Source organism: Ruditapes philippinarum, unplaced genomic scaffold (assembly GCF_026571515.1).
Source record: "Ruditapes philippinarum isolate M1 unplaced genomic scaffold, ASM2657151v2 ctg16663_1_1_1_1, whole genome shotgun sequence".
NCBI classification, from domain to species: Eukaryota; Metazoa; Mollusca; class Bivalvia; order Venerida; family Veneridae; genus Ruditapes; species Ruditapes philippinarum.
The window spans coordinates 21,730-45,655 of record NW_026862340.1 but is presented as its reverse complement, the minus strand read 5'-3'; the positions used below and the strand labels follow the sequence as shown (position 1 = coordinate 45,655).

Here is a 23,926-nt window from a genome sequence, read left to right as displayed (position 1 = left end):
CACTTTTCAATGACGAAACTACTTTTTTTAGATTTTTCCCATGTGGTACCTCAATTTTATTTTTGCTAACAATTCTGACAATGTCAGGCTGTTTAAAGAAAACGCAAAGCTGAAATTGATAATCAACTTAATTGTCAAAAGTAATAAAAAGAAGAAAACTTACTTCTATTCATTCAAATTCCAATCACCAAATTTCATCTCTAAATTTTTTGTTTCATTTTTACAGTCCTTCCACATGCAAACTGCCCTTGATGACATTTGGGCACATTAAAGTATCCTACGAGCAATAACTGCCGTATGCTTTAAGAAAAATTGAAAAGCAATGACAGCTATCACCTCGTAGAAAAATTAAACCACCTAGCGTTCCGAGCAAGTTCCAACTTCCAAGTTTTCCATTTTCATAGCTGCTTTTTTTCATGTTTTCACATCTGTCAACACTTATTTTTTGTCTGTTTCAATCCTCAAATATGTTTTCTTTCTTTTAAAAAGGCGTATGACTAACAAATCTAAATGATATCCCTCTGAATCAAACACAATTATTTTCCTCCCGTGAAATACACAACTTTAAAAAATGGCTGCCGCTTACATTTAACAAAGCAAGGTCTAATATAAATACGCAGTAAGTAACAGAAATATGGATGGATGGTTGGAATTTTTCTCCTACAAGAATTGTTTTTTTTATTATTAAAACAAGCGATCATTCATATTTTTTTAACAAAATAAATAATATCACTGTCATTTAACGTTGATTGTCGGACTTATTTTACAGCTCAAGACTTCTTGTTTTTAATGAAAAATTCCGACTAAATGGGGCTCTCAATGGGGAAAACAGATTTTAATATTTACGTTAATATTATGGAAATTTCGTTTTAACTTGTTTTTTAGCATAAAATAAAAAGAAAATTTGTTTGTTTGTTGTGTAAGATTTAATTTTATTTCATCTCGTGAACTTTAAAAACAGTATTCTCACTCGTGGCTACGCCACTCGTGAGAATACTGTTTTTAAAGCCCACTCGATGAAATAAAATTTCATCTTACACACAAACAAACAAATATCTTCTATTTAAAACTTCATTAAATGCCGTTTTATTGTTAAAAACATTTCAACAACATTAAAATTTTGGCCGCCAGGCCGCTGGGCCGCCAACTTCACGCCGCCAGGCCGCCAGGACGCTGGGCCGCCAACTTCACACATCTAAGATAATGTACACTGCTATTCAAAACATCAATTTGAAGAGCCTATGCGGATGATCACGTGACCAAAATCATACAACGGGCTCATAAAATTGCGGCCTGGACGCTCGGTAAGAGCAGTAAAAGCAAAGTACCCAATAACAGAACAATATGTGGTTTTTATTCAGGGGTTCCGTGCGGTCAAATTTACATATAAATTTAACGTTAATTATATGCTTACCCGATAACAGAACAATATGTGGTTTTTATTCAGGGGTTCCTTGCGGTCTAGTTTACATATAAATTTAACGTTAATTATATGCTTACCCAATAACAGAACAGTATGTGGTTTTTATACAGGGCTTCCGTGCGGTCTAATTTACATATAAATTTAACGTTAACTATATGCTTACCCAATAACAGAACAATATGTGGTTTTATACAGGGGTTCCGTGCGGTCTAGTTTAAATATAAATTTAACGTTAATTATATGCTTACCCAATAACAGGGGTTCTGTGCGGTCTAATTTACATATAAATTTAACGTTAATTATATGCTTACCCAATAACAAAACAATATGTGGTTTTATACAGGGGTTCCGTGCGGTTTAATTTACATCTAAATTTAACGTTAATTATATGCTTACCCAATAACAGAACAGTATGTGGTTTTTATACTGGGGTTCCGTGCGGTCTAGTTTACATATAAATTTAACGTTAATTATATGCCTACCCAATAACAGAACAATATGTGGTTTTAATACAGGGGTTCCGTGCGGTCTAATTTACATATAAATTTAACGTTAATTATATGCTTACCCAATAACAGAACAGTATGTGGTTTTTATACAGGGCTTCCGTGCGGTCTAATTTACATATAAATTTAACGTTAACTATATGCTTACCCAATAACAGAACAATATGTGGTTTTATACAGGGGTTCCGTGCGGTCTAGTTTACATATAAATTTAACGTTAATTATATGCTTACCCAATAACAGAACAGTATGTGGTTTTTATTCAGGGGTTCCGTGCGGTCTAATTTACATATAAATTTAACGTTAATTATATGCGTACCCAATAACAGAACAGTATGTGGTTTTTATACAGGGGTTCCGTGCGGTCTAGTTTACATATAAATTTAACGTTAACTATATGTTTACCTGAACTTTTTACTGCTTTTATCGAGCGTCCAGGCCGCCATTTTATGAGCCCATTGTACGATATTGGTATATGTACCATTTATTTACTTATGATCTTAACCGATAATTAAGATAATTGCTGAGCAAGTACTATGCCACATTCACATACTAGCGTGCGTTGAATCATGCTCCTCCAAGACAATGCACTTGTCCATAGATATGCGGTGGTTTACCTCATTTCCCAAACAACCCTTATCATGATCCATGATTATTATTTGCTTTACCTATATAGAGAGGTTTTGCCGCTTCAGTTATTGTCTCGCCGCATGCAGTTGCTAAACACTTTAACGCAATGCATTTCCCGGGTGGATACTATGGAGGCTATATGTTGCCAAAAAATCAGTCTTTGAAACTTGACAATTCATACTTCTGTTCTACTAAACAGATAAGTACAAATGTAATTGATATTCAAAGAGTTACATACTGCATTGGTTGTGTCTTGATTTGACCAAAATGGAAGCTCGTAACATAAAACTTTTATAAATTGCACACTGTATTTAGAAATGTGTACCTTCAAATTTGCGACATGTTAAAATGTAAACGATATAACGTACACAACACGTTATATGCCGCACATCATGACTTAGAGAATGTTATGGGCGTGGAAATGGGCGGAGCTTATTTATCTCTTAGCTTAGATCCGAATTATGATTGTTTAACAATGTCAAGCTAAAAATACTTCTGTTTTGTCGGCGTTTACACGAACAATGAGTAATACGCATGTTATAAATGCTACTCTCAGAAACCAGTTAATGTTATGTCGTTTAACAAAATGTTTTTTTTTAGAAATACATGTTTACCATATTAAACATAACCAACGAATGCAACTTCGGAGTTTAAATACAAAGAAATACGATTGATTTTTAACAAACTGTTCAACTCAGATCAACAAGGCTGGACTTTTGGCAACGACTAGCCTCCATAGGATACAGCGTTTTTAAAAACGCACGTAGGTAAATGGGAACGTGTTGGGATAACCATAAACATAGAAGTATACTGCCTACAACTACATTGCCACGTGGATTAATACTTTTTACATGCCCCTCATATTACTTGGCATTAAACGTTCTTTGTGATTATTATATTAATGTGAAAGATCGTATTTGTACTGGGATGTATTTTCGGGTTTTAAGTGATTTTCAGATTCGAATTTATGCGGCCTTCCTCTGCCAAGAAAGATAGAGTGTTAATAATATCGACGTTAAGAATAATATCGGCGTAAAGTAAAACTGATTAACAATTTATCCACTCCTGAATGTAAAACAAATTGAATCTGTCAAAGTGATTCCATTTTTTGTTTTATTTCAGCTGGAATTATATCAATAAAAGAGGCACCGGATTATGAGAGGCCTTTTACAGACAACGTGACAATGAGTATTAGTATTAATGATGGGACACTTGCACAGCATAATACAGTTATTGGAACTATAACGTTTGTTGTCGAAAATGTTAATGAGGGCATCACCCTTAGCATTACAAACACAGCCCTTACTGCCGACGAGGTAATTATGTTCTTATACATATATAGATGGGTGAATATTTTGATTATGTTCCTTTCTATGTTAGAGTAGAACTCAAAAGTGAAAATGCCAAGTTAACTTTTTGCAAGCTTTTAATGATCATATATATCAGAATCTCATTTTTAAAAACTAGGCATGATGTGGAACAATAAATGTCACCACAATCTCCTTATCTTTAACTGCCCCAAAAATTGAAATTGTCAACACCGTAACGGAAATTGAAAATGAAAATTGTAACATTTTTATAATCTAAGATTATTACCCGGGAAAAAACTCAACCATCAATAAAAACAATGAAGATATTGTGTGATTTGTAGAACTGCATACATTTTTAGCTTATGTCGTCGAGAAAAATGCGTAAAGGTGTGCAATTACATTTTTTAGGAACAGAACAGGTTACAATTATTTTAGACTTACTGTGCACTTTATCAGTTATGTCAGTTATTAAAATGCATAAAGATACGGGAAAAGAATAGAATGTAATACATGTATATTTATAAGCATAAATCAATAATTATAGACGATAAATAAGGACCTTACAGTATTTTCGTATCGGAGTTGAAGATACTTGTAACGGTGTATTTCACAAATATATTCTGTAAAACAATTTTCTGTTAAAAACTTCAGACATTTGAAATTTGTCAGTTCGTTTATCATTAGTCAGCAGTTCGTACTGTGAATGTAAATCGCTATTCCTTGTATACTCAAACGAGCTACACATGGTTCACCTTGAACATAAAAAGTGACTTAAATTAAGTGTTTAACACATTTATTTAATAATTCTTAATGTAAAGAAACAAAAACTTGAACAAACAAAAAATGCGTAAATTTAGAAACAACAGGAAGAATTTAAATCCACACCAACACATATATTTAAAACTTTTCAAACAGTGAAAATCAATCTAACTGGAAAAACATACTTAACATTTAATTAATTTCAGCAAAATAAAAAAGTCTTTTCAAGATGCTTTATAAAATAACATTTCATTTTAGATAAATATTTGCCATGTTATAAATAATACAAAATTTAATAATTATATAGTTTTCTAAATAAAGAACTCAAATTCGTGATGATTGCTGTTCACAAATAGCAAAAAAGTAACATGTAGTCAAACGGAAAAAAATATTGAGCAGACACACTAATTGGCCACTATAACCGATTTCTTGACTTAGATTAGCAATGAATTTGTAATTTGTACCAATAAGTCAATGATGATTTTGCTTTATAATGATATTACCAAAAAAGGATATTTGCGTCATAAAGCATTATATGATGTAAACACCGTTACGACAATGTCAACGCCATTACCAAAATATTGTTTACGGTGTACTGTTGACAGTACAGTTTTACATTAAACCACACGCATAGATAGCTTAATACAATAATGGAAACTCAAAACTAGCAAAGAACATAATCACAATCATTTAAAATATGTTTTTTAACCTAACTTGATCCATCCACAAAGACAATGAACGAACGGTGCAGACAAATTAAAAACATAACTTTCAATGCAATTCTTTTTCTTTTTGGCCAGATCATTTACGTACATAAGGTAAAGGTCAAAGAGAATTTAAAAGGGGCTGCAAAAATAAAAATCTACAGGGTTTATCCTGTTCTTATTTTCTTACTGGAGACCGTAACGGTATGGACAATGAAAATAACGGACATATTTTAAACTAAAATATGTTAATATCTACTGGAATGTTGAACAGAATAAGTGATGTTTCATAATAAAGGTGATTATCATTTTAGGATCTGCAGTAAATTTTGATATAATATTACATATTATTTAGTGTTCTTAAGATACCTGCAAAATATAATGCTTAACCTCTGGCCAAAACACCGTTGCGCATATCAGGGATAGTCACACACGGAGGTGTTTGCTTGATCAGTAATAAAATCAAATACCCTTAAGGAATAAGTTAAGTGATGTAAATGAATAAAAACTATCATTTCATGACGAAAAAATTAATATTTAACATAAGTTATCGTTATAAAACTCTATGGACACAGAAAGGAACAGAATCAAATATTCATCCAGATATATCATGCTCAACATTGATAGTTTGAAATTTGATAAATGCTATTTAGTTTGTTTAATCAACATCTTTTGAGTATATGTTACGTTTTAAACCCAACACACCATGTGTAAACATCGTGAGAATTCAGTGTCACTGAAAATTTAAAGAACAAGATCAACAGAAAAGGGCGGCATAAAATGAAAACATTCAACACAACCCAGCAAACCCACATGTTTTTTTAAATAAAGGATAATACCAAGTTTACCAGTAACTTTACCAGTTATAGGGAATACAGCTTCCCAAACCCCAAACTTGATTTGTGTATTCTCAGTTAAATAAGACACATTTACTAATAGTAAGACTATTGTAGATTTCAGTAAGTTTTCCAAAAGTAGTTTACATGGGATAAAAGGATAAAGATAGTACATGTATATCTTGAAACCATTTTTAAATACAATTCATTATTTTATTTATTTCATAATACTATTATCATATGTGTAGTAAGCAAGTCTACAAGATAGATTTAGCCACGCCCTTAATATCAAATATCGGTATTGTTACTGTAAACATATTTACTTGATGTTTAGAAGTTTGTGAGTGTATACCTGGATGCTACACATATAATAAAATATATAAATCATCCTTCGGGTCTTATTTAGTTTATGTGCTAGTAAACCATCCAAATAGAAAGTATTTGTTACAATATGTATGAAATAGGTTGATACAAACCGTTGAGTTAAGTAAATATCCCATCTTGGTTATGTACACCTTATGTAGACATTATGCATCTTGTATCTCCCCCAGAGTCAGAGGTTATAAAGTCATTCTCTCAGCTCAAACTTAGATCTCAATTATTTGAGTAGTCAGAGTTGCTGTCACAGAAAGCTAACTGACCAATGAAAATCCTTGTATTTGTGTCAGACCTCAGACGGTTTTATAACCTCGAGCCAGGGTTAAAGGTTATATAGAAATTTTATCAATTCAAACTCAGATATCAGGTTTTTAATTGGTCAGAAATTGCGACAGAATATACACTCATCATTGGAAATCATGAGATTTGAGACATAACTCAAAATATATCCCTCAAGACCAGGGTCTAAGGTTATATTGAAATTTTATCTGTTCAAACTCAGATCTCTGTTTTTTTATATTTCAAAATTGCCACAGAGTGTTCATTGACCAAAACTCAGAAAAGTTTTATAACCTAGTTACATATCTTGAGTTTATTATAGACAAATACCAGAGGTACGGCGTTCACTCCGAACCCTGGAATATCCGCCACTGATATAGATGCTGGAGATAACATGTATTTTACAATGGATTGTGGAGACGATTCTAAATACTTTTACCTGGATACGGCAACAAATGAGGTAACTGTATAAATTTCTATATCTAATAAGCTATATTTATTCTAAGTTCATTTGGTAATCACGTATAAATGTAAATGCAAATTAGGTTTTAAAATGTGCACAGTTGTATCGGCTACATGGTGGTTTTCTTTGAATTGACATTTTATAATTATAATTATAATATTTTCATACGAGCATTTGATGTATGTTATTCACGATGTTCTGAAATTACGCATTCAGTTAAACGACTGAATTTGAAGGTCAACATCTGAACAGATAAGGATTTTTTTTGTTTATAAAATGATGATGGATGCTTGCATGCAAACTGTTTCTTTTTACTTTTGCTTTCATCAGAGTTTATAGATCTTTGCAATTATGAAAGCCCCGCCATATTTTAGATTTTATGTGAATATGATACAAATGTAATGAAGAACAGAATGTGCCTGAATTGTTATAAATTAAATGTGTTTTATACCCTATTTCTTTCGCCTTATTAGAAATAAATCATTTATCCATTTGTTTTAAACAACCGCAAAAAGTATCCACAGACACATATAGAATCAGTTATTCACAATCCATTTATTCTCAAGATGTTAACATCTCATACTTGAGCAAATGCACAAATAAATAAATACAACACATAACAATCATACATTTTATTATATGAATTGAAATACGTTACTTATTAAGCGACACCAGAAAATATAATGTGATTAATTACAAGTATTTCAGTCAATATATCTATATTTCTAGCTATTTAGTTAAACTGAATTTGGAAAAATAATCTCCTTTCTGAATTATAACTAAATCAACTAGTTAACTATATTGCAGACAAATTTTGACAAATTGAATTTAAAGAAAATTAATGGGCGAGAGAGTATCAAGTGTGTCAAATTAAACCTAATTTACTTTGAAACGGGACATCGAAAGATTACGAGCACACTTTAGCGATTGGCTTACTTTTACATTAACACAGAACGTGAACTTCGTACAAGAAAACATTGTGTACAAAATAATGATAAATACATCAGTTTGAAAATGTTATAATTGTTTTAGGTGAAGTTTGCTAGAGAATATGATATGGACTCCGGATTGTCCGGTACTGCGACTTGTAATGTAACTGTGCGTGATGAGGCGGGAATGTCGGACTCGGGTAATGATGTCACGTATTACATACCTTATCGTAGCCCATTTGTAGAAACAAAATCACTGTTTTATTTACTGAAAGCATATTTTATTCAAAATACATGAGCTATTGCTATAACAATCCAATTACTGTATTATGTATTGCAAGTTTGTAAAATTCAGTTTGTATCAATTTGTATCATCCTCTGCGACTACAGGAAGTAGGCTCGTAGATGTGATTCTACAAAGTACAGTGTTTGGGTGTTATATTATTTAAATACTCACACAATTCCATGTTATTGATGACTAATTTCAAAACTAAGTTCATAGGATTTCTATATGGATGTATACCTATGATAGTTTTAATTTGCCAGCCATTTAGGTATATGATGTTTTTGTATTTAAGCACAACTTTGATTTTCTTAAGATTTCTAACTTTTAAAAGTGTATACATAGATTCATGAAGAGTTAACATAAATAATATGTTTATGTAAAGATAAAGAAGAACAATGTGTTTATGTATTGAATGAGCAAACGAGAATAACCCTGCATGTGTTAAATCAATATTTCAAGTGACCATTTCTTAATCTTTTTTTGTCAAGGGCTCATTACATTGACAATTAACAATGTCAATGACCATGTTCCGAAGTTTCCACACCATATATACGTTTTCTTCGTATCTACAACAACGCCTTTTTTCACGGAAATTGCCGACATGGCAGCAACTGACTTGGATAGCGACGCGTTCGGATCCACAAACGGGGTTCTAACATACAGTTTCAGTCCTGCAAGCCCTACGGGCGACTATTTTCAGGTATGTTAATTATTAAAACAATTAAAACAAAATTATCAATCACAATGGGTAGATTGACGGGCAATTACATTAAAAGTGGCACAAGAAATAATTCTATCTGTTGCTTTTTTTCTCAGTTTGAACAAGAAGAATACTTTTTTCAGCTATTGCAAATTTATGAAAATATTTCATTCTGTCTTAAATGAAGAAAGTTTGTTGTATCATAAGTTCGTCATAAAGATTTTTGACAGTTGATATGAACGTTTATAGGGTCAAATAACGATCATAAATCTGAAAAAGAAACAGCAGTAAAACATGGCCAAATTGCCATATAGCATGTTAAAATATTGTACATATTGTATTGTGTTTTAACGTAAAGATAATATATATAAAAAAGTTGTATCATGATGCCAATGATTTCATATTTCAGATGAATGCAGCAGGTGTGTTATTTGTGCGGGATGTTACTTCTTACACAGGCAATACGTACGTTTTTGAAATAATAGCTGCTGACAGTGGAGGGTTGCAAGGGACGTGTACAGTTACAATTATATTCAGTCCGGTATGGCAAACATTTGCTTTGCGTTTACTTTATTTAATGTATTATTTAAATGTTAAAACGTCTCTTTTGATAGAAGACAGCTATGGCATCCTTGACTGTTTCGAAGACATTTTGGGTGGTCTGTCTGCTGTGGTCGTAATCATACTTCGAAGTAAAAAACATTACCGGTGAATCTATTACAATGACTGTGGGTAGATTGTTATTAGAACCTACAGGTTTCTTATATGAAACATTTTTATATTATTTAGATTATTCATTTTTTATTACAGACCACACAAGCTACATGTTATACAAATGATTTTATGTCCGTTAGAAAAAATGTAGTGCCTATGCTAGTTGTCGTCTAAATGAAATAAACAAGATTTGAAATAAAAGCTTCACGGTCGGTTCTATGAAACAATGCTGGTATTTACAGAAAAATATCTTTATACAAATATTATACTTGCCTCTTTCTATCAGCAAGTGCTCTAAACGTTTTATTCTAAGATAATGATTTGTTTAAATTGAAAATTTGATTGATTTTTTAAAACTGAAGACAAAATACTACAATTTGTTTTACATTTTTCTACTTTTATTACAAATAACATCACAAAAGCGCTATAAAATTCATGTTTGACTTTTCTTAAGAAGTAAAGATTTATTTATTTCTGAGGAATAATCTGCCTTCAAAATGTTATGCCCATTAAAATATCAACAAAATGTCTGCTAATCATGTTAACATAATTTCAGAAAGAATAGTAAACATATATGAGCCACGTCGCAACAAAACCAACATTGTGCGTTTGCGACCAGCATGGATCCAGACCAGCCTGTGCATCCGCGCAGTCTGATCAGGATCCATGCTATTTGCTTACCAACCCTTTTACAAGTAGAGAAACTGATAGCAAACAGCATGGATCCTGATCAGACTGCGCGGATGCGCAGGCTGGTCTGGATCCATGCTGGTCGCAAACCCATTATGTTGGTTTTGTCATGATGTGTAATGTTATATTTTAAATCAAAGTTTTTGATTATTGTATTACTTGAAGGTGATCACCACTACAACATCGACTACCGAAAGAACGCTGAAGTTTGAAGATGACTACCAAAATTACATATGGTTGTTTTTGTTAGGGTGTGGAATATTTGCTTGTATTGTCGTTATATTGATCATTGTGTGGAAGGATCCAGTCGTCAATGAATATATGAATTATAAGATGTACAAGTATGTTACATTTTTGATATTTAAATAATTATAAAATGATTTACAAAATCAGTTCCAATGAAATTATCTAAAACCGTCAGACTTTAAAGTAAGGATAACGTCAAGGGTTATGATTTAGTATTTGTTGTAAGGAAAGGGTTCTTTTCAATTGTAATATTCATTTAATATGAATTGCTACCATTTAAGATACAGTATTACGTAAATACTTAAGTTGCAAAAACAATGATGAAATCTTGGACATTGTTCCTGAACATATCTCATTTTGAATAGGACGATACAAAAACAATATGTGTTGAGATACATTTCCTTTAACGTCTCAAAAATTAGGTACTTTCTTAAAAAAGGCATTTTTTAATGACATTATGTATTTATGATACGTTTAGATAGTTTTAGTGTGTGACTGTGTTGAGTTTACAATATTCACTGTATGCAATCAAATAATGTTATTTTACATTTTATTTTACATTTTACATGTAAGAAAGACTGTATAAAAATTTTCAGACAATTTTCAAATATTAAATTTGAGCATAACATGTCTTCATACAATGTTTAGTTGTTTAACATAATGTGGTATCATATCCATGCAATTACATGTTGCATTGTTGTCACCAAAACGTCATACAAAATATCGCTTTGTAACTGTATAAATAGTTATTGTCACTTCTCTACTAATGTATTAAGATTGTACGAAAATACGTTAATGGTTGTTTAAGTGCACTCTTATGCAATTTGTATTTTAGAAATAAATAATCAAATAAATAATTAATAAATAAATAAATAAATAAAAGCTCAAGATATGTTAATGTAAATAAGCAAATTATATCATAGGTTATGCGAGTGGTGTAGAAAGAAACCTAAGCCGAAGAAGCCAAGACGCCATGTTGAGAAACTCCGGGTCATGATTAACAAGAAGGACCTTGAAAATGATCCTGACAACGCTTTGCCATGGGAACTCCTTGCTAAAGACAACGACGAACCGAAAGTGAACGAAGTTCAAGAAATGATCAAGCATCGGTCTGAAAAACGAGATCGTGACTATAAGAATTTTGCGGGTCTTCCGGTGTTTGAGAGAGGAAAAGGGAGCCGGCCCGAATCCGGACGAGCTACAGTTCACTCTTCAGCGAGTAGCGCTGGTAGACCGGTGTGTATACTCCAACCTTCTAGATAATGTTTTTGTTCGGAAACTGCACAAAAGTATTGATAGGATTTAAAAAAGATAAGACTTAATCAATCAAATTTTGATCTCAATAGAACGAATCCCTTTTTTTGCCTCTAAATACAATTCAACTTAAGAATCTAAAAATTCGTATATAATTTCTAAAGAATACAACAATTTTGTGAAAGATATAGTGACTTTAGTATATGATATAAGATGAATTGGGTAATGACATCATCATGTTGTTTTTGTTTTATTTCAGGACAGTGAATCGCCTAAGTATGCAACATTTATGTCCTCTACTGGCCAGGAGGTAAGTTAGCATGCTAAATGACAGTCAGTATAATTGTGTACTGTTTCAAACAAGTTATCATTTGTATTCATACATTGAGATGTTATCTGAAATTATTCTTCGACTTATTTATTTCTAATTCCAAATCGTGGCTTCCTGTTGTATTTTAGATATTTCAAATTGAAAGATCTTTAAGAAATATAGGAATGATGTTTTGAACTGGAATAGATAAATATTTTGATACTTTATACTTAAATATAATAAAAAAATGTTTATTTTAAAACAGTATATATTCAAAGTCAGAGAGGTATTTGTATGGTACACATATAGCTTTAGATTAGTTCCAATGAGAACAGAGTGATCAATTTTATTAACCTTAAGCATATAACTGGCCAACATACGGGTAAGTAACTAAACGGCACTTTTTTGTCAAAACTCTTAACATACTCTAATCATTCTATGAGCTGTGTCAAACTGCCCACTCATTTTTTTTCTTATTAGGAAGAAGACGGTGGTGAAGGTCAATGGGGTGATCTTACCGAGAGACGTGTTATTATAACACCTGTTGCACCAGTTCCGGAAGACAATGGCAACGACAGGAATAAAGGCGAAGCGGAGGATCTTATTCGGGATTCTTCACAGGATTGGTGAAATGGTGGTTTTCAAGGACTTTCAAAAATTCTGTGAAAATATTTTTACCGAAAACCAATGAATAGTTCTTAAACTTATATTTTTTTCACTTATAATAGTTGAATATAGTCAAACCCTCAATCATTTTTATCATAGACCGTTAGTAACGAATATGTTTTTATATAATCGTTATTACACAAATAAGATTATAAAATTAAACCAGTTTTTTTCTATCTGTAGGTGGGGTTTATTGATATTTTGCTTATACAATGTAATTAAAAATAATTTCAGGCAAATGTTTACAGTTAATTGAGTGTTGATTTATCTGCTGCATAGTTACATCTTTACAATATTGAAAGGAACATAGTTTTGCCACAACCATTTACTTCCACAGATTCATAAAAATGGATTAAGTGTGCAGCTTGATTCCAACATACTGAAGCACCTTAAAATGCAGAAATCGGAATCCTTAAAGAATGCCAAAAAAACGACATAATTGATAATGTTGCAGACTCGGTTTGATTGAGCTTATTCATAGACGGTACCGAAAAGTGCAAGTTAAAATCATAGAAATAATCCGAACCTATAAGAGTATGATATAATTTTATGAATGTCTATTTTTATTTTATTTTTCTTATTTTTGTTTATTCATTTATTGTTGTTTTGTTATTTTTTTGAAATTTTTCATTAGATTAAACATATCCTTTCATAATTATTGACTCTGTTTGTTTTTTATTCATCAAACAAAAAATTCAAAATCTTTATTTTTCTCTTTGCATCGTACATGATATAATGATGAGGTATATTAACAGTGAATATTTGTAACAAAAAGAGCAGTACGTACATAGCAAACCATTTACAAAGAACACTCAATATATAACCAACTATTGTTTGCTGTTGTTGTTGTTGTTAACATTCATAACCTTGATGCATAGATCCCTAATCTGTCTAATTCTAATTATCCGATTAGTGGATTTAAGTACGAATTTCACAACATTTTTTTTAACGAAGAAGCACATGTCGATGTATGTTGTTAAATCTTGTATTACAATAAAAGGCCAGAGTTTGGACACGTACAAACTGTTGTTGTGAAATTCTTATTGTATCCACTAATCTGATAATTAGAACTAGACATGTCAGGGAACTATGCATTGGAAACATCTTTTGCTCATTCCAATTCAAGTGTGCTCATATTGTTTTGATATCTGCTTTCTGATTGACAAGACAATAGAAAAGTACTTTTTGCAATTTTATTTTGATGTTCAATATACACTTAAATACACACGAATAATAATCAACACCTCGTACATGTTGTTCGATTGTTAAATTGTCAAATGAGTACAAAATTAAAAGAAATAAAACATGAAATCTTTAAACACTGCAACAAATGATGGTATTACATGTCACGAAATCTTACGATTATTTCATCACATCCCTTATCACAGAATTTAATCTTAAATGTTTGCTTGTCTTGTTGGATTTACGTGGCACGGACAATGTAAAGCTCATATGGCGACTTTTCAACTTTATTGGTGGCACAAGACCTCAGGTGACTCTCCGTGCATTATTTCAGGTACGAATGGTGTAAAATCTTGAACAAACCAGTCAATGATATTACACATTTCTATTCCATGGACTCCACATACTTCCGGACAAAGCTCGGCCGTCATATGTTCAACCAGTTTTGTGTGAAAGGCTGTTTAGTTTTACTTAAAAAGATGTTGTTGCATCGCTCGCTTGCATGCATACATGCTTTCTTCACCTATCCCAGGGTATATAAGCGTTTCATTTAAAATGTATTATTTATCTCAAGACAAAAATCGTTCATTGAAAAGCAATTCTTATTGTTCATTACTAGCACATGTATTTAAATTTAAGAATTAAGCGCACATTTACGTGGCTGTCTGATTTTTAATTGGCCTATTTAATGTATGCCAGCGGCTTACGAAATTTTGGTATTGTAGCGAGTTATTGACGTTCTCAAGTAAATCTTTAGTTTTTCGGTGTTGCTAACATAAGCCATTTATTATTACTTACGTCTGTAATAAAAAGATTTTTACTCACAACACTTTACTGGTGCAGGAAGCTGAAGTCACATATAGTTTATGCGTTGAACTGATCATGGATTTCATTGAAACCAAACTGAGTATGTTATCCCATATTTATCGAAAAAAGTTTTTATAAATGTTAGGATAGATGTGTATTTCAGTGCAAAAACACATGCAACATCAAATATAAATAAATAATTTTAGAATTGTCCAAAGGCACAATGAAAAATTAAAATTTAACAAAACTGCATGTAAAAAAGAATCATGTCACAACAGCATGTAAATATAGATTTTTATAAAACCAACATGTCAATATAGATCTATGCAAGAGCAACATGTAAAATATAGATTTATATCTATACATGTATATAAAAAGCATATAAATACAGATTTTGAAAACAACATCATGTAAATATAGATATTTTATAAAACCAACATGTCAATATAAATATATATGCAACAGCAATATGTAGATTTATATATAAAAAAACATGTAAATATGGTTTTTTAGAACAACAGCATGTAAATATAGACAGATATTCAAATTGACAAAAAGATTTACATAAAACCAGCATGTCAATCCTGATCTATGCAACATGACTTAAATTTTGAAAACAACATAAACAAAAATAGATATTTTAAAATAACATAATGTATATGTAGATTTTCAAAACAACACCATGTGTATAAAGATTTTCAAAACAACAGCATGTAAATACTGATTTTCAAAACAACTGAATGAGAAAGTAGATTTATACAAGATAATTTTGTAATTTTGCAAAAACAGCATGTAAATGTATATCAATGAAACAGCAACATGTAAATACAGAAACGAACAACAATACCATGTAAATATAGATTTATACATCAGCAGCATAAACTTGCATCTATAACCATGACAGTATAACAATCAACTACAGGTAATGAAAATATACCTCATACTTGTATGATGACGGAATCAAAAGTAGGTATGATATATTTGTTGTTACAGGGTTGTGTATTTGAAATTTGCCTAACTCGTGCGAAAGGTACGTTTTTGTTTAACATTAGGTTGACTTACGTCCGTTCTCTCCGTAAAATGCAAACTTATTTGATGATGTTGTTTATGTTTGATAAAACATTATATATAACCAAGATAAACTATGCTTGATTTGTTACTAACAACTGATATTATCCATAACACACGTGTTGACACACATCAAAACTTTTATGAACATTTATTTATACACTACATATTTATGTATTTCTTTGAAGATTCTTTGAAACGCAATAAAAAAGTAAAAATATAAGAATCAAATGTGGCAATGTAAATTAATACTAGAAGAATACAATGAAAAAGTGTATATTTTTGTGTCACTAAGTTGGCAATTAAGGAAGCAGTTCTTAAGTGTTTCATAAGTTACCTCCCATTACCTTCCATTTTAGATTAAATGCAAAAGGAAAGAAACAAAAGGCCAATATCCGCTAATCTCCATATACATTTAAGCTACCTACTATTCATTATGTTACTGTTTATGATTTAAATTAACCACGGTAAAAAACATAACTATAATAGGTTAAATATCAATAACCTGAATGATGGTATAAACAAATTCAATGTTGTGTTATGGTGTTGTTTTTATATACAAAAAATGATACGGTACTAGAAATAGGACATGTTACGTTTAACCATAAAATTCGAACAATAACAAAGCAACAACAAAAACAAAACAGCAAAAAAAATATAAATAGATAATAAATAAATAATAACAATATCATAATTAAGGAGAATCACACGAGCATATTATGCAATAAAATTATGCACATAAAACACGAGATCTAGCGACAGTGAAAAGAAATTACACAATAATTGAACAATATAAATATAATATGACATCTCGATAAAGAAGGAACCATCGAACAATTGCAATATAAAGCAATGCCTTCTCAAACATTTCAAAGCAAATAATTAGCTGTGCAAAAAATAGATTTCAAGTGAGCATACAGAATCGTTCTTTCTCAGCATACTATAGTTTAATTGATACAGCAATATATTAATACAATGGTAAATGAAAACATGCAATTTTCTTTTTGAAATCATCGTTGAGAAAAATGCGAGTTACGTTTGTGTTCATTTGTTAAAAATCTAACATCTCGTTCTAATATTGGTTTTAAAATAAATACAATAAGAATCGCTGAAAAGTAAATAGTTTTAAACACAATTGAACAACATCTCATGAAAGACCTTGTCAGTAGTTACATAATGCATAAAATATGTTGTGTTTTCATATGCATGTATTGGTAATGAGCTAGCGTTTTTGGACTGGTTTTTAAAATCTTTTTACACAAAGTTTTACTGATTTTTTTTAAAATAGATAATCTATTTAATCATTGCAATAATGTAGTAGGCAAAAAATCTCATCAAACACAAACATGAGGTAAAACCTATTTTAACGATGCATTTGATTAATTGAAAAATCATCCACATGCTGGTTAGTATGCGAGGTTTGCAAATAGAAAAACATAAAACAGGTAATTTGTGGTAGAATATTTAGTCAAATAAGCACCATGACGGCCCCATTACGTATATAAGCTGTATGACAATTTTGGAAAAATTCCAATTAAAAATAGATAAGTATTCTCCCTTATGCAAAACTACATCTTGTTCATACTGAATTGATAACATTCGTTTATTTGAGTTTTTCATCAATCTTCAATTTCATTTTATTTTCTTATCTAATTTATGTCGCAAATCATTCCCTGCAATGTCTTTTGGCCTTTTATGAACAACACCTTCGGTCCTGTCCGATTCTTGTTCTTGATTTCTGTCATATATATTTCTTCGAAGTAGATGTCTCAAATCCCCGTTTTGAATTGGAAAATGATTTTTCATTCTCTTGACGGCGGGGCCATTGTTATCTTGATCCTCTTCACTATTGTTATCAAATGTTTCATGGTTGCCATAATACACAATAGCTTTGGACTCTGATGAGGCACCACTTGATACAAATAACTCCTTTCCACGATGTAATTTAACATTACCCTGTCGCCGTCTTTCAAGGTTTTGTGAACGGTTTAGCCTTACATGTTTACGTGTTGCCTTCGATGTCATGACTATGGACTCTCTTTTTATTTTAATGTATCTTTTATCGGTATCGTCAGGAATAGAAATGTTATTTGTGTGTGTTTTAATGTACAGTACTTCTGAATCGTTATTCTTTTCATGTGTTGTGACTATGTTCCTGCTTCCATTATTTAGTTTTACTGTCGATTCCATACAATCTTTTTGAACCTTAGAAAGCTGTACATATTTTCTGTTCTCGCCTGCATAATCTTAAATAGATCATTAACAAAAAAATTAAGTTAAAGTTCATGCAATTCTTTTAATCCACAAGTACAATAAGCATACAAATACGTTTAGGTTAATTCTTTTCGTATTTTCATAAAAGTTTTAAAATAGAAAAGAAATAATAAATACACAAGTAAAAGAAAAATAGAAAAATACCTGATTTCAATCTCTTTTTCTTTGGTCTTTCCATATCAAGATCTGATGCCGGTCTTTTTCTGGAATAACCTTTTCAATAGAAAGTTTTGATGAACAAAAGTAATCCAAAATGGTGGGCGTTTTGATACATTGCCATTTAAATGGCAATCATTTATTCATGCTATTGTTTTCTTGAAATTATTGATTAAATAATGAAACGAAAAAAAATCAAACGATCCGATCCTTCAATATGTCTTATTCATCTCTGAATATTTATATAAAAAATATTTATAAATCGTCTGTGTACATCTTATAAAATTCATTATTCAGTGTCATAGCTTAAGAGAATGTTGACTTTTATCATTATAACTAAACGTTACCTTTTCTGTCTTTCTTTTGACGTTCCGGTCCGTTTCGATTAATTGTATAGCTTTGGTGGCTACACTTTGTGCATTTGTGGTCTCTTCTGTTTGGATGGCAACTGTTACTACAGAAATGTCCACAGTCTAAACGTCGAGTACATGGTCTGTTACATCCTCTCCAAAAGCGAGTTTTAAAATCTCCAGCCGACATTGCCATAACGCCTTTGTCGTCTAAATGGTATTGGCAACATAACTGTAATGATTTACCAAGTTTTCTTTTTTGTTTCATTTCTAATAGAACATTTTTCCAAAGCTCTGATTTTGCTGACAAGCAAGTGCTATTTCCTATTATATACAACCCAATTCTGCTCCTAGAAAGAGCTACACACACCCGGTTATGGTCTTTTACAAAACCAATGTTCCCATTTTTGTTGCTCCGAACTAACGATAATAAGATTATGTCATTTTCTTCTCCTTGGAAATTATCAACCGAAGTCATGTGAACATCTTGACAGCCATCATTTAATTTGTTTGCTTCTGTTTTCATCAAGTGCAGCTGACTTTTGTACATTGTGAGAATTGTTATTCTTGAAGCTTTATAACCTTGGAGAAGCAGGTACTTGCATAGAGCTAGAATATAATCAATTTCATGACGATTGACGTAGTCACCCGAATTGGTTTCAGTCTCTTCGTAGATACAGTGATCCACGAAGAAACTGTTAGAAACAACACCAATCACGGATTCGTATTTTTTCACGCTGTCATGATCGTGAAGGTTTTCATAAAAGCGTCTGACATTATCTGCTATCTCAGGCCTCATCCTGTGCTGGGTTTTCAAACACCGATACCTTAAACCGTTGTTGATCAACCTTTCAAATAGCGAAACGTTCATATCTTTTTCTTCTAAGCGATACTCGTTTGGTATAGGCTTTAGTTGTTTGTGATCCCCTATCATTATTAGCTGCTCACAACCTGAAGTTAGATTTGATATAAGGTTGGATTCAAAAACGTGTGCAGCTTCTTCAACAATAGTTATGACTGGTTTAATTTCATCAAGAGCAATCTTGTGCAACGCTGCGCCATTAATCGTCATACCGATAATATCTGCATTTTTCAAAATGAATATATCTTTCATTCTTTGAACATCCTTCTTTCTCAAACATGCCTGTTCATAACATTTAAGATTACTCGCATTTACTTCATATATTGAGCTACATTTCTTTTGAACCCAATATTGATAAAGTGCCCATTTTTCTTCTCCTGTGATATCTGCAATGTTATCTACAGATTCAGCTTCTATGTATGACATGGGTTTTACATTTTCTTGTTTCCATTTTTGTAATCTGAAAGTCTTCTTAATTATTTCCTTCTTATCAATCTTTGTATATACTCCCTTACTCGTTTCACCCAAGTCCAGTGAAGCGTTTTTATATTTAAAGTCATGAAACTCAGGTATCTCATACGGTGTGTGTTTCTCTTGTGCATTTTTGACTTTTATGTGAACATTCCCGTCACTACTATCACAGAGATTACAATGTTTGTGTATACTTTGAACTGTATCTAGTATACCTAGCCATTTTATCATACCTGAACTTTTATTGAATGCAAATCGTTCAGGTAAGGTTTCATTGTAACCTAACTCTTTAATATGATCGTAATGGTCAAGTTTCATCACATCTTTAAGAAAAAATTCACTTACAATGTTTTCCTTTAGGTGTGTTATATTTACTAATTCTTTGTTAAGTTTCAGGCGCATTTCACTGACTTCATTGCTTGCATGATGATATAACTTTTGCATAATCTCGGGGAATTTCTTCTCTTTCTCATATTCGCTTCTGATTATTTTGATATTGTATCCGGCCACAGCATCGTTAGTACTTCTTCCGCCAACTCTTACCATGCTTCCAGAGTGAAAAGGACATATTGCTTCAAGAAATTGATCGAGAGCATGGTTTGCAGAACAAACCACCAACATTTGAGAGTGTTCTCTACCATCACGCCGCCATGCCGTTTTGTTACAAAGCAAGACTTTAGCAATTTCTAATCCTATAAAAGTCTTTCCACAGCCAGGTGGTCCTTGAATGATTGAGATCTCATTTGACAGTGCATATTTAAGAGCTTGCAGTTGTGATGAATCAAGTTTAAACTCGTTCTCAAACGGCCAAACCTCTTCAAGAATATCTACCGACTTTAAATGATCTTTTATCGTCGATGATGAACTTATGCCAGATAAACAACTCAGATCAAAAAAATATTTCCTGCGTTTTAGATATTTTGGAGGAAAAATATCTTTTTCACATTGCACTAAATATCTTTGGAAAGGCAGATCAATTTCATGTGTTATTTGAAGGCTCTGTAGGACTGGCCGATATGCTACAAAATACGCTGACGGTTCTATCATCAACAATTTTGACCAAATCAACGTTTGTATTTTATCATCATTATTGTTCAAAAATTGGACTACTACGTATTCAGGTTCATTGTGTTTAATGACCTCTGCTACGTAAAACGTCTGAAAATGATCTCCTGATAAACAGACAAGAGATCCAAATTTCAGTCGGTCTGCATTTCTTCCTTGCAAGTACAATGTGTAATTTGTTCCAGCATCCCCACAAACGGGTGAATGTATTTCTGCTTTCTCGTATACATATTCGTTTGTGTATTCGATATACTTTACTTCTCTTAGGCACTTAATAGATTCTCTCAAAGATGCATTAAAGTCTTCATGTAGCAGCCAAAATTGTACTTCAAGATATTCATCTGTACTTGAATATGCACCCTTGATTTGATTTGGTTTCAGAGGAGCTCTAGACTCATTGTTTACATCAACAATGCTTGGAAATATTTCAGCACTTCTGAAACTTCTTTCTTTATTTGACAACTCTTGTTCATTCAGTGTGTACTTCTTAATCTCAATATGAAAGCGTGACAAGAGTTTTTGTTCCACAGAACTCTCAAATGTACTCATGAATCTTGATAAGACATTGAAACTTTCAGTTATGAATAGTTTTTCGTTTTGTTTTAGTCTGCTTGCTCTTTTCAATAAGCGTATTAATTCAAACATGACATCAAGGGCAAAAGAGGTATTTCCTTTGTTTAAGCATGATTGGACCATTTTCATTGTGTGATTGAATAATCTTCCTTTTTTCATCACGTTTAAAATGTTTGAAGTGCATGCAGGTGTTGACTTGCATTGTAGAGAGTCGGATAAAGTTTTCAGGAACCTTATGTGTTGTTTTTCTGTGTAACGATTTCTTTTAGCCTTTGTAAATAGTTCATTTAATGTTTCTTCACGTAATCCTAGTATTATTGACCACAAGGATGGATCTGTATCTAAAGACAGTGTTTTGATGTCGTCAATGGTAAGTCGATATCTACAATATAATTCAGATTTAACAGGCATGTAGAAAGTGCATATGAATTTTAAATACTCGTACATAAAGTTTAAGTTTTGGTTTGCTTAAAATCTAATAATTGTTTTATGACTGGTTTCATTGAATCTTTTTAATCCACATTCCAGTTAAAGATTTCATTGAAATTTAAATAAGTTCATATTTCGTTTCTGGATATAAAATGCACAACTTCTTATTTTATCCTCATGAGTGTGGACGATCCAAGTGTGACCAATAGCAGTAGAGGTACTTGCTGCTCTTAAATATTGAAAATACCTGTCAATCAATGAAATAAATTCATTTGATACATCACTTCATTGAGCTTGTGAATTATAGACATTCACACAGGGTGCATGGAGATAAATTGTCTAAGATTTTGTTACTATTGTGGAAAAAAATATAAATCGGGAAGAGAGGTGATCTATAAGTTTAAGAGTATATATGCTAGAAAGCAAACTAAGCGAATCTGTGGCTGGACCGGTATTAACTCAATGTATTGGCGGAATGGCTAAGTGGTTAACATGTAAGACTAGTAGTATAACGGTTGCTTCCCGCGTGGATTCAAGCCCCATCAAGGGCAAGCCGTTGTGTTCTCTTGAACAAGACACTGAATGTTTGCTTAGTTCTGGTTTGCTCCAGGAACTGATTAAAGTGAGTTTCAATAACGATTATCGATTCCAACACAATCGCACGAATATAACTTATGTATAAACTAACCGGTTGACCATTAAGCTTAGTATAAAAAAATGATAATTAAAAGACTCCAGCACAATCTTTTTCTAAAATGCTCCCTTAAACAATCATTTAATATCAATGCTATTTAGGCTTGAACAAAATACATTAAGAATAGTTTTAGTTTACAATTTCTGACAAGCGTATTTTATTTTGTCCTTTGTTAGTCTGTCAAAAGTCTTTCATTTTTCAATTTTTTGATGTTTTTAATGCTTCCGAGGGATTGACCACTTCTCTTGAGTCGTTTTATTCTATGCAACAAATGATGTGAATGACAAGATTACTAAAACTAAAAATGGCTATGGGACTAAGGTGAATTATACCATTGAGGTGTGACCCATTGTAGAGACATGTTCAACTTTGTAGCGAATGGCTTAATTAGACTGTTAATAATCTACCAGTGACATATACAGGCCCTCAAAGCTTACATGATCTTAACGTGTTTTGATGACAAATGATCAGAATCAGGTCAGCAGTATAGTTATGATATAAATGAAATCAATTTACAATAATATTATTATGTTAATACATAACTTAGTGAGTTACTTACTGAGGAGGCTCCCTTTCCAAACGTGGATATTTGTCAAATCTGCCCATTTTGTAGTTTTTGTCAGAACCATAGTATTCCTAGTAACCCATTACATCACAACACATACCATCATACTTTGATACGACAATCTTCTCTATTAAAAAAAACATGTTTCAACTTTTCTCCTATCTCCCATCATTTTCCTGGTTATATAAAAAAATACTTTTTTTCTTAAATCAAATTAAACTAAACTTTTAAGAAAGGACATTTACGAAATTAAATAACAAGTCGGTCTAGATTATAATCAGTGCCATATATCTAGAGGTAAAGGAATCAACAGGTAGACGTTTTTACAAATACTTAAATTCTTATTA

The 23,926-nt window shown here is 31.7% G+C and overlaps 2 protein-coding genes across 2 annotated transcripts in view; one reads left to right on the top strand and one right to left on the bottom strand.

Annotated features, from left to right (window-relative positions):
• Positions 1-13,737, top strand: part of LOC132718743 (protocadherin Fat 4-like) — a gene marked incomplete at its 5' end in the record, with an annotated part of 34,194 nt that extends 20,457 nt beyond the window's left edge. Inside the window, 9 exons of the mRNA XM_060702469.1 lie at positions 3,682-3,875; positions 7,148-7,285; positions 8,321-8,417; positions 8,992-9,203; positions 9,613-9,744; positions 10,773-10,948; positions 11,777-12,089; positions 12,367-12,417; positions 12,898-13,737. Coding sequence (XP_060558452.1) covers positions 3,682-3,875; positions 7,148-7,285; positions 8,321-8,417; positions 8,992-9,203; positions 9,613-9,744; positions 10,773-10,948; positions 11,777-12,089; positions 12,367-12,417; positions 12,898-13,047 — 1,463 coding nt within the window. The remainder of the gene's footprint in view (positions 1-3,681; positions 3,876-7,147; positions 7,286-8,320; positions 8,418-8,991; positions 9,204-9,612; positions 9,745-10,772; positions 10,949-11,776; positions 12,090-12,366; positions 12,418-12,897) is intronic.
• Positions 13,738-15,630: 1,893 nt separating this feature from the next.
• Positions 15,631-23,620, bottom strand: LOC132718742 (NFX1-type zinc finger-containing protein 1-like). Its single transcript, XM_060702468.1, has 4 exons — positions 23,574-23,620; positions 18,918-22,273; positions 18,559-18,627; positions 15,631-18,386 (listed from the first exon to the last, which is right to left on the bottom strand). The coding sequence occupies exons 1-4, from the start codon at positions 23,618-23,620 to the stop codon at positions 17,773-17,775; spliced, it is 4,086 nt and encodes a 1,361-aa protein (XP_060558451.1). The 3' UTR covers positions 15,631-17,772.
• Between the last annotated feature and the right edge of the window lie 306 nt (positions 23,621-23,926).